Source organism: Notothenia rossii, assembly GCF_949606895.1.
Source record: "Notothenia rossii genome assembly, chromosome: 6".
Lineage (NCBI taxonomy): Eukaryota > Metazoa > Chordata > Actinopteri > Perciformes > Nototheniidae > Notothenia > Notothenia rossii.
The window spans coordinates 29,604,731-29,616,824 of NC_136909.1; the positions used below are offsets into that span (position 1 = coordinate 29,604,731).

General features: G+C 40.4%; 1 protein-coding gene across 1 annotated transcript in view; it reads left to right on the forward strand.

Annotated features, from left to right (window-relative positions):
• Window positions 1-61: 61 nt before the first annotated feature.
• The window catches only part of scarf2 (scavenger receptor class F, member 2), a 15,571-nt gene continuing 3,538 nt past the window's right edge, over window positions 62-12,094 (forward strand). The window contains exons 1-9 of the mRNA XM_079689871.1: window positions 62-713; window positions 2,800-2,858; window positions 2,953-3,054; window positions 3,730-4,249; window positions 4,741-4,959; window positions 5,161-5,289; window positions 5,596-5,699; window positions 7,179-7,293; window positions 7,623-7,782. Coding sequence (XP_079545997.1) covers window positions 604-713; window positions 2,800-2,858; window positions 2,953-3,054; window positions 3,730-4,249; window positions 4,741-4,959; window positions 5,161-5,289; window positions 5,596-5,699; window positions 7,179-7,293; window positions 7,623-7,782 — 1,518 coding nt within the window. The 5' untranslated portion in view covers window positions 62-603. The remainder of the gene's footprint in view (window positions 714-2,799; window positions 2,859-2,952; window positions 3,055-3,729; window positions 4,250-4,740; window positions 4,960-5,160; window positions 5,290-5,595; window positions 5,700-7,178; window positions 7,294-7,622; window positions 7,783-12,094) is intronic.

Sequence of the window (12,094 nt, forward strand, 5' to 3'; positions counted from 1 at the left end):
ACAGAGCCAAAGATAGAGTAACAAATCAGGAATTTCCCTCCTGCCACTCCTGAGAGCGCAAGAGAGGACAAAAGTTACGGATTAAGCGCTTCTCCTCAGAGAGGAAAAAGCGAAATGCAGCTGATTCGCCTGCATTTCTTTGTCAATCAGCATATCTAAACGTGTCCACGCTCCTTCAGGGCATTGTTTTGGAACATTTTTTTGTTTTATATCATTATGAGTCTCGACTCACGGGCTATGTATTATGACCTCTTTTAGAACATTTGGGGGAATAAACGAGGCACTCTCGGAAAACAGCATTTATCAAGAATACTGTGATTTGCAGGTTTCGGTTTTAGGACTTTTTTTCGGCTGTTCGGTTGGGATTGCTGTCGCTGGTCACTTCTTTTGCCTCTGAGTTTCTGGGTGTTCGTAGGTGGCTGCAAGAGTTCTCCAAACACCTTTTTGGACAAGGATTTGATGTTTACCTAGCAGATACATCTGGATTACGTGCCTACAACTACTGGATTGTTTAAAAGCCAGTGAAAAGCCATCATCATTACTTTTCCGAGAAGGGAAATGCGGAGTAAAAACGGCGTCTAGAAGGATGCTGCTGCTTGTACAATGGAAGTGAAGAACTCTTTTGCCGTTTTTGCGGTGGTTTGTCTGTTCTGTTGCTCCAGTTTCAGCCAAGAACTCAACCCCAAAGGCAGAAATGTATGCAAAGCATCTGGGTAAGCATCCACACAGAACAAGATGGGTTTATAATATTTGTTGTTTATTCAAATCAGCGTGTTGTTAGTTTTCCTTGTTTCCTTCATTCTCCCTTGCTTCAAAAGGCGACTTACTTTAATACAAGGAGTTGAAGTTGCACTAAAATAAAGTTATAATCTCATTCCTGAAGTCAGTAGCTTAGTTATAATGATTTATTAGGATTTTGAAAATGCAGAAGACATCAATAACTTGATAAAGCATTCACATTTGTAACAGTGTTCGCATATGCACGTAACGGTTTTCGGCAAAGTGGGGAAATGTAATGTTGATATTTGAAATCAACCAGTGACTTCCTACATTTAACTTGTATTATTCAAGCATTCTTATCAACATACATATTTGATGCATTCCTTTACGTTGAATACGTTATTTTCTAACGTATTGCCAGTATAGCAGGAGTCCATTGAAGAAAGCAGCTATACAGATGTGTACATCTGGAACAGGATGTTTTTCAATGCTCTGTAGAGGGCGCTCTCGTTGACCTTCACAGTATTCGTGGCACCGTTTGATAACACACTGTGGTTGTTAATACATTTTTAGATTTTAGTTTTTGGAAAATATTCTCACCTTATTAAAGCAAAAAACTTTGGTGGAACGTTGATATTTATTAATTAAAGATAAAATAAGTGAAATTATTAACATCTAATTACCTCTCTCTTCTTTAAAAGTGAAGGCTTCAAAAGCATCTCTTGATGACCTCTTACAACTTGTGGATTTCTGGTGTATAAAAAAAGAAAAGATTCTACGTCCACAATTGCTGACTGCAGCAGCCAAACGTTTTGGACTGATGTCTATGAATTTTGTGATTGTGGACAGAAGTGTAATCGAGGCGTTATTCTCGTTTGTGCTATAAAAGATAAGAGTGATAGGAAATCATGTGATTGATATAATTTGTTTCTAGTTTTAAAAAAACAGAAACAATGCATTTGAAAAGCCAAACAGTGCTATCATGCAGTCAGAATGAAAAGTAAAGTCAGCAAGAACTGACCTTTAAAGTTGAAGTTGTGTTGTCATCTCATATATTGTTGTGTGCTTTTCTAGGCAACAAAGAGTCATTTACAAGAAACATAATGCCCTTTAAGTAATGTGTGAAGTTTTTTTTACCTGATATGCAAGTTTGACATTTTGCCCCCCTTCCTGTGTTCAACATGCATTGCAGTGAACTCTTCGCTCACCACTAACCCATTCTGTTTTAATATGTTCTGAATTGAATGCAATGCTTTCAACACTGATGCCTAAAAATAGGTTTTTCAATCAGTTAAAGAGCTGCTATTGAATTTCTTGGCAAAGGCAGTTGATACGTGTGTTATGTAATAATGAAAAGCAAACAGAAATGAAGCTATGCTTCTAAACACCAAATTATTTCTAAACAACAGTGAATGCAATCTTTCTTTTTTTTTGTGCTGACAATGATTGATTTGGTACAGCTGCTGAAAGTTAAATCCAGTTCCACATTATGCACATAAAATGAAAGTCCCATTTTTATTCCATAACAAGTAAAAGCATACAGAGCTTGGACCTGTGACCTCTCGAAGCGCCTATTTTGGCAACATAAAAAACAGTGCAGCTCCTTGCTCATTGACTGAAAGCAAACTGCCATCTTCAAACACTTAAGGGGGAAGCTGACGTGTTGCAGGGGCCCCGCAGAGGTCAAAGGCGTGGGAGGAAGACGAGACACATCCGTCCTTTCCTGACAGGCCTTAAACTTGGCTGCTAAATGTTGTCTCTGAGTTTGTAAATTTCCCCCGTAACACACCTAAAGAAACCAAGAAACCACACAGACTCAGGGGTTATCAGCTTTTGAGTGAATGAGCTGTATGAGAATGGGAATGACCTATATATAGATAATTATACAACCATGTTGTAGGCACATGTGTCATGAATGCCCTGCATACGTTTGCAGAATTTGGCACCAGCCGCATCAATATAACTGGGAGATTAGAGAGGCACGACTTTGATGTAGATGCTGTCGTTTTGATATGTGTTAACAGTGTTACAGTTTAGCCATGTTCTTCATCATTTTCTATCCCGTAATTTATTTTCCAGATCATCAGGATTTGTGTGCTGCAGTGGATGGGGGCAGCTAGGCGTTGAATGCTCGACACGTATGTACCGCACAGACATAATTCATAAGTAGCCTACATGTCGTACAGTTCATTGTACCAGTTGAATAATGTGTTCAATTCTTCTTTACCCAAGCTCTCTGTGAAGGCAACTTCACCTGCAAGGAAAATGAGGTGTGTGTCAGGCCGAATGAATGTCGTTGTCGTCATGGATACTTTGGAGCTAGCTGTGACACTAGTAAGCAAGTTTTTTAGCAGCATTTCTGCCTTTTTTCTCTCGTCCATGGTGTTTAAAGGTTAATGTTAGTGGCATGGCTTTGGTTGGCAATGTTTATTTTTTATATATAAGTACAATATCTAAACAACAAAAGTCCTCCTGGGTTGGAATGACATATGTTTATTGGCAAACCTCGAAGTTAGCATTGCACTGGCTCCCTCGGCAAAAAGCCAATGTGGGCAATGTGGTGTCAATTGGATGTTTGTTCTTGTTGTTAATAAGAACTTTTGCAAACAAAATATTATGATACTTACACATTTTTTAGCAGAATAATATTCACACATTAACAACACTTTTATGATTTTTGAAGAATAAATTAAAAGCAAAGAAATTAACTTTTCTCGTAGAACAACATGTTCATTGTTTTAAGCTTATGTTAACAACAGACCCTACTTCAAGCAAATAACCAAAAACACATTCACCTATTGAGTCCAAGTCAAACAAATACTTGTACAATCGTAAACATTGCATCTGTCCTGCATGTTAAAATTGCTGTTTGGATCACGTAGCCATGCTAGGCACAACGCACCACTGAGAGAGAAATTAGCTTTGCTTTAGACTGTCACTTTGTTTTGTATATTTGACAAGTCACATTACTATTTACCATTTCCTGATTACTCTGCTCTCTAACAACAGAGTGCCCTACACAGTTCTGGGGCCCTGACTGCAAGGGAAAATGTCAATGTTACCCCAACGGCCAGTGTGATGACTTGACTGGCGAGTGTACCTGCAACCACAATCGTTGGGGACCTAACTGCGAAAATCCTTGCTTATGCAAAAATGGCAAGTGTGACCAAGACACTGGCAAATGCACATGTCACCCGGGCTCCTGGGGTCCCCAGTGCAATAACAACTGCCACTGCACCAGCAACTCTGTCTGTGATGCAATGACGGGCCGATGTATGTGCAATCCTGGTTGGATGGGGAGGACCTGTGGAAATCAGTGTAACTGTAACGGCTCACCATGCGACCAGTTCATGGGGCGCTGCCAGTGCCGGGAGAGGCTGTGGGGCCAACACTGTGAGCGCTACTGCCAATGCATCCACGGCAAGTGCAACCAGGCCGACGGTTCCTGCACCTGCACACCAGGTTACCGTGGGAAGTTCTGCAGAGAACCATGTCCTGCCGGATTCTATGGTCAAAACTGCAGGAACAGGTGGGGCAAAAGACTTGGCAGAGAACAATTGTAACATGTAAAAAAAAAAAGAGGTAACACTTTTACAGATACCTAATGTTCAATTTTCTTGTTTGATCCATATCATGGTGTGGTTTTGTGGTTTTAATAAGAAATAATATTTTATATTTGCTGCAGTTGATAACCCTCAAAATGTGTTTATTAATGGTGCAATAATAAAGTGAGGTTTGGGAGTTGGTATTCACATTACCTAATCGTCAGCCAACATTCAAAAGTAATTCAGGTTAAGTGTTTTACCTTCCATGGACTGTGAAATTCTCACATGATACAATTCCTTTAAAGTAAAAAGAACAGGGTTATAGTTTAATGCAGTTATCTCCCAATGAAATGATAATTGATGCAACAATGAAAGGGGTTAAGGTAAACTGTTTTACTTCATTAAAATATGATGAAAGATCTTTCGTGCAAACCTGATAAATTAACTTTTTTTTCTTCTTCCTTGCTGACCACAGATGTGGGCACTGCAAGGGCCAGCAGCCATGTAAGGTGACGGAGGGACGCTGCATCACCTGTGACCGAGGTTGGAATGGAACACGATGCGACCAGCTCTGCTTAAAGGGCTTCTTTGGCGAAAATTGCCAGGAAGTATGTCCCGTCTGTAAAGATGGTCACCACTGTGATCCTATTCATGGCAAGTGCTCTCACTGTAACGCTGGCTGGATTGGGGACAGGTAAGACAACACGAAAATATTTAGTTTTTCTGTTAGGTCTGCATTTTTACATTGAGCTATGTCATTTTCAAAGTTAAAAACATTGGTTCCTTTAAGTAGTAGCTACTGTAATATTGCTTTCCATTCAGTAATAATGTCTGTGACGCATATTTCTTAGCTTGAAAATTACTGTAATCATTTAATTCCTTTTGTGTATAATAGGTGTGAGGTGCGCTGCCCCAACGGCACATATGGCGAGAACTGTGAGAACAACTGCAGTCACTGTTTTAACAGCATCTGTCATGTTGTCACCGGAGAGTGCTTGTGCGACCCTGGATTTTATGGCATCTAGTAAGTCTTAAGACACCTCATACGCAAAAAAAACCTCAAGTTTATGCTTTGCAATGCAAAGATAAATTGGTCCATAGATTTGTATTACGTTTTTGTCAAACACATAATTTGAGAATTACACAAGCAAAGCATGTGTTTTGGGGCATGTTGTTACAGATACTGATAAAGAATACTCATTAAAAGTGGGAATGATTTAGCTTGGAACAAAAAACGGATCCCATTCATGACTTTTCTCCCTTTCTGCTTCAAATGCATCTGTCAGTTGGATTGAACATTAAACAGATGTTGTTTTTGTCTGTACTCAAGCTGCAATATGACCTGTCAACCTGGCCAGTATGGAGTAAACTGCAACCAAACCTGCTCCTGCAATGACAAGAACTGTGATCCTGTGTCTGGTGCTTGCCATCTCCGTAAGAATGTTTTATTTTCTCTAAGGACATGCAAATGCTTTTTAGATGTAATGTTTTAAAGGTATTCCTGTGGATAGCAGTTGTCAGAAACTAGTGTTTTTCCAAATAACGTACCTTTTCAGAGATACAAAAAACTGCTATTTTCTTACTTTTATTACTCATACCAAAGGAATTATAACTTTTCTGAACTGTTTGTCCAAAGAGCCAGATGCTTTATGTATTCAGTGTCTCATAGTTGGCTGGAGACACTAAGTACCAACAAACACTTCTATTCAGGTCAGCATGTGTAGTGGGAGAGTTAACTTAGCAAGGCCTTGATAGCGTTTCCAGACCCAGACCGCTGTCCTTTTTATGGCTGTGTTTGTTGGCTCTGTTCCTGTCCAGCCAGAGAGAGAGGGAAGAGAGAGCGAGAGAAAGAGGAACTAGGAAATAGGAGCTCATTGTAGGCGGTCAGGACGAAGTTGTTTAGGATACAAAGGTAGGAATGATTTCAGCCAGTAGACATCATGAGCAGTGGCAGTTCGAAACTATCATGAGCTCTAGAAATTATGTAAATGTCAAATTGGTTCATTATCCAATGAAGAAATGTTATTGACCTGTGTAACTTCAAACGTTTTTGAGCAAGGAATTGTCTGAAGATGCTTATCTCGTTTTCTTCAATAAAGGATAGTGCCATCTGCTGAAGGAGATAAAAGGGAGGCATTGAAGTACCTTTTCTTAGCATTTGAGGAATTTCCTGTGCATTTGACCGCCTCCATTGTCACTTTTACATGACTTCCCCACCCATACCGTTTCCTAATCTGTATCCAGCTGTGAGTACATAGCAATGACAACATGCCACGCCCAGACTGCCTCACAATCCATCTCAGCCTTATGTGACAGTGTAAAGATCCGAGGGCCGGCGCTACTTAAAGCCATACTGATGGTTTGCTTGTCTTCTGGTGTCATCTGTCCATGCTAGCGCCAAAGGCAGTCCATGCTTATGCAATACAGCACGTGTTATCTGTGGGGTGTAGCCCACTGGAAGAGGGAGGGGTGTTTAATAAATCATCGATGACTTAGGAGTGGGAGGCAGGGACGGGTGGGGGGTTGCTTGCAGGAAATCAGCAATGAAATCACAAGTGGTCCTGTGTCTTGAGGGAGATAAGATTAATAGTGAATTAATGGTAGTGAATGTCAGCCTGTTGCAGTATTCCCCATGGGTTGCTTCATGTCATCAGCTATTGAAAACCAATTGTTAACACAGCTCTGTGCTTTATCTTTATTATCAAAGCCAACGATCACATTAATAAAGATCATATAGAGTTAGCTAAGCACTCTCCTGAAGTCATTTGAATTCACTTGTACAGTAAATCATGACAATTTGCTAAGGTCTCTAGTACTAGTGATGAAAGAGAGAGAGAGATTTGATGAAACTGGCATTAAAATGTTGCTGCGCCAATGTGGCACACCCATGATTCCCTGCTTCTCGTCTTTCAGTGCCCAACCAGCGGATGGGTGTAATCGCAGCTGGAACCTTGGTCTCTTTTTTACTGATTGTCCTCCTCTCACTGCTGTGCTGCTGCTGCCTGTGTCGACACAAAGAAGACCACAAGTGAGTGACAGATAGTTCTCTTCACCTCTATGGCCGACACAGGGGCTCAAGTTCCTAGTAGGAGGCTTGACCTGGTTATGAAAATAGAGGAAAATATTTTCTTTCTACTCTATCTCACAGGTACCAGGTTGTTAAATGAATAAATGCATTTCAATTGAATCGCAAGTGCTTTTGTATATTGACATTACAGTGTGAGTAGCAATGTGAGCAGCCCCAGAGCCCTCAAAAGAGGCATGGGACCAGGTTTAATATGCCTCTTTTGAATGATTCATTTGGATTTCCATGCCGTCATCCCTTTTCAATCCTGACCAAGACATCTCTACCAACAGCAAAAAAGCCAAGCGGATCCTGTGTGGACGATTCAGCCGAATCAGCACTAAACTTCCCCGTATTCCACTGAGGCGACAGAAACTGCCCAAAGTTGTCGGTAAGCCCCAAAACTCTTCCTCATATCCCACAGCAGGGCTGCCAGAAGCTGCTGTGTTTTATGTAATCATCCTCTCTGGTGATTTTACAACACAGGCTGCTAAAGCCACATCACTCATAGCTTCATTAAAGTGGCAATTGAAAATATGTTTGCTTTGAGTATTTATCATGAGGTTAATGTTGATTGCACAATGACAAAAGAATAAAAAATGACACATTGAAATGGCATTATGTAACCCCTAGTCGTGATCTCCCCTCAGCTCAACTCAACGAAATGGCTGCAATAGCTTTCCCCAATATCAACCATAGTAGCTATATTAATGGGTGTTTTAGTCCTTCTTTATCATAGCACTTAAATCAGGGCTTTGATTACTGTTCTTATGGTAGGATTATTACAATTTATTTCTTGCTTTGGACAGTAATGTTTGCCAGGCTGCTAGCGGTAGCTATGTTGCTAACAATATATGAATAAGTAAAGCTATATACCATTTAATATGTCAACAAACATACAGAAAATATGTTATTACTGTCTGCGTTGCGCAGTTTGTTAGACAAACGCAGTATGCATTTATGTGTTGCTGGTAGCTTATCGAAAACAGAAAGTGATGTGTTTGTCTTTGTGACAGCGGCACGAACAATAATATCACTCTGAAACACTAGAGGGGGGAAATCTGTTGCCACTTCAAAAGCCAATGCATACTTATCACAGACCAGTACATAAAGGTTATTTAGAATTGACATGAAGGTGTCAGATGATATAAAGTTGTTTCACAAGCTCTCAGTGCTTTTATACGTCTTCAGCTTATCACAGCAGGGACAATGACAGCAATGCACAGCAATCAGATTTACCATTTTCCCTCAGTCCTCTTAGATGATAAATAGGGTTGAAGAGTGTATGGTGGCTGCCAGGCGAGTATGGGGTTTCATTTGAAAGGAATGCACTGGTTTTAGAGCCCCTTATTATATTTGGCACCCTCAAATGCCATGTGTTCATATTATTACAACCCTAAACTGGGGCTTTTTTTTCTCCCCATTTTCTTTACTTCCATCATCTTCTTCCCCAAGTAGTTTTTTCTGGGACTGAGGAGAAGGCTGTGTTATTAAAAGAAGGCCAGTGGTTGTCGGGGGGCCCGGGTGGTGGTGAGTGACGCGCTATCAAAGGCCGCACTGTTTGGGTGGAGGCTCTGCTGCTCCATGCGGAGGTCTCATGGTCTGTGGCAGATCTGTCTATGACCCCAGTCCTTTATTCACAGCCAACAGAGAATATATGATTATTTAAAATTTAAAAAACACTACACACAATGCAAAATAGCAACTTAAATACATACTTCAATATATAAATGTTGCCCCTATAAGCTATGCTATATCACCAAAATGATTTCCCTCTTCTGACAATAAATGCAAATGCAGAGTAAATGAGTTGTTATTCCTGCATATCAGAACAGCAATACTGTTCAGCGACTTTATGTAATTTCCAATATTTTCAAGCATGGAAATATTCATCTTACTTTTCAGACCTACGTAGAAGCCCATTTGTATTAACGGTGCAAAGATTTTTACTTACTAATTGAAGTAGGAGATTAATACTGTTTACCTAACAGCACTGACAGACTATGGGGATGAAATTTGCAGTATTGCTGAAGCAATTAATCATTTATTGAATGATAGCAGAAAGTTAATAAACAGCAATGATCATAATCGATTTATTGTTAAAAATCATTCATCAAGATATAAACCCAAACATTCTCCGGCTCCGGTTTATCAAATATGCTGCACTCGCCAGTTTGTTAAATTCATCTTTGGACTGTTTTCTCTGACAAAGCAAGCCAAGGGAGTGGGTAACGGGAACTTTTAAATGGGAATCTTTCTCGAACGTTCTAGGGAATCTTTTTCCAATGTTTTAAGTTTCAATGATTGACTGGTACAAAAAATACATATTCAAAGTGTTACACAGCAGTTTTCCTAACATTGCTTCAGTTTAAACATTGTTATGAAGCAGCTATTAGATTTTCCTTAAAGGGCTCTCCTGAAGTCAGGGTACTGTAGAAGAAGTTGATGACCGGGTTTCTTTTCCATGTCTGAGCAGCATGCGCCTCCTCAGCTATTCTTTAAGCTAGTTCCAATTATGCCTCAGTCAAAATGCAATACTGCACAGACTTGCCTTTGTCATCAGTGTGGGGACATTAATACGCTTGTTTATGGAGAGCCTTACCATGTGAAGCAATGTGCCAGAGGCCTAAAAAGCAACGTCATCTTAGCTAAATGTGTGTTTTTTTTAAAAGATCGATCATATAAAACAAGCTTGTGCCAATCAAATGACAGTTCAGACATCAATACCCAGTCAAATATATTACTAGTATGCATCTCTGTCATCCTTTCTGGTTTGTCGTATTCAAATGTTTGCTTCCTTGCTTTCTCTTGGATTACCCGCAGAAGCTTGGTCTGCCAACATTTTAGAAACCCTAACTCTGACTGGGGCTACACAGTCCTGCACACATGCATTCCAGAGGGGGCCCAATGGGGCTGGAAACAGGAAGTGGTCACATTTACCCCAGCCCGTGTCAGAACTGTGATTTATCCACACCAGGGTCAGTGGCAACAGATGTGGCAAGACAAAATAAAAACGAAAAGGGGGAAGTTTAGGAAAGTAAGACAACATTTACCTCTCTGTTAGAAAAGGAGAAATAGCTACATGAACCTCTTGGCAAAACTAAGGCTGTTTGTTTGTAGTTTGGCATTCCATTCTAAACATTTACCCCACGCCCAACAGATTCACGTCTGTCCGGCATTCCTCACATCCTTTGTGTCCAAATGTTTCCCCACGGGTAAGGGCTGAGTGCAGCGCCACCTGCTTTTTTTCATCTCTATTTATCCTGGGAAAGTTAGATGGAATTGCAAATGTGTTTGCAGCAACACTCAACCATACATTCGTGCAGTTGTGAGATGCCTAAAGGAAACTTTCCCACACCCTAAAGTCCTTCTTGAGTGCATTTAACGAAGTGGCTACATGTTTTCACTTATCAGTATGAAGTAAAAGTTAATTGCACAATGTAATGGCTGTAGATATCATCCATGTTTGACTGGTTCCTTTTAAGCCTAATTTAACAACAAGTTGTTAAGTCATTTTGTCTGCTTTTAGGTTGCAAACTCCCCTCACGATAAACATACTTGACATATTGCATCATTGCTTAGCCGCCTAGCATTTTATTAATGCAACTCAACAAATAAGCTAACAGTAGAAAGGTAGCGAAAAAAGATGATAACTGTGAAAACTGTACCCGCTAAAAAAAACGAAGCAAAGAAGGGGGAGAGTTCCGTATTTTTTACTTTGGCCTGCAATGAAATGGAATGTCTCTATTTATTTCCGCTTCTATCAATGTTTCTTGATTTGGACGGATATCTCTGCTAGCGTTAGTATTGTTGCAAAACGAACAAGTCGATCAATCTTGGTGTTTAGAATAAAACCATACCCCGATATGTTTTTGTCAATTTTCAATGTTGCACAGTTTCTTGTTCTGACATTGGCACCAACAAAAACACAACTTGATTCTGATTCTGAGAAGGCTACAGTAGATGGGAAGAAGTTGTAAGGTTTTCCGTTTGGAATTCAAGATGTTAACAAGGGGAAAAGGGTAGTTTGAGATGTATGAGTAATTGTGATCAACTGTCAACATTGATAGCTATTCGCCATTTTGAATCTCACTCAGTGTACTCTTTGTTTTATTTGCAGGCAATCCTGTCACCCTGGATTGCATTGTTTATTCTTTTGGCAACTGATTTCCCCTTTTATTTCCAGATTCCAACAACTCGACCAAGCATTTGAACTAGCCATGTTCATGTCACATCCCAGCTCTCTGGCCTTAAGACTAAGTCTGTGACCCCCCCCCCCCCCCCCCCCCCCCCCCATTGAGCAACTGTGGTGGCAGAGCTCTGCAGCTGGGACGTGTAAATAATGCCCTGTTGTGCGTTAGCCTCCATGAAGGGAGGGATCACAGTGGCGTTCCAGTCTGCATGGCAATCTGCCCCACTAGAGACAGTCTGGACCTCAAGGGTAGCAGTTGTTCATCAATGCGCACAAGTAATGTCATAAAATACCCATGTGCTGGCTTGTTGACTAACTTAACTGAAGTCTTTGTATACGTTAGCTGCTCTACATCCCTCAGTCACTCTCTGCCTGCTGCTGCACAGTAAATAAACTGAATGTTAAGGCAGGGCAAATAACCCTGTCTTATTCCTTATTTATTCCTCTGATTCAATGAGGGCAAATATTATTTTGTCAACAACACCTATGGATACATAGGTTGGATTTTGTAGTCTTTTTGTAGCCACAACAGTCCAACAACTACTACTGTCTGCACATCTACTGTCTGCACAT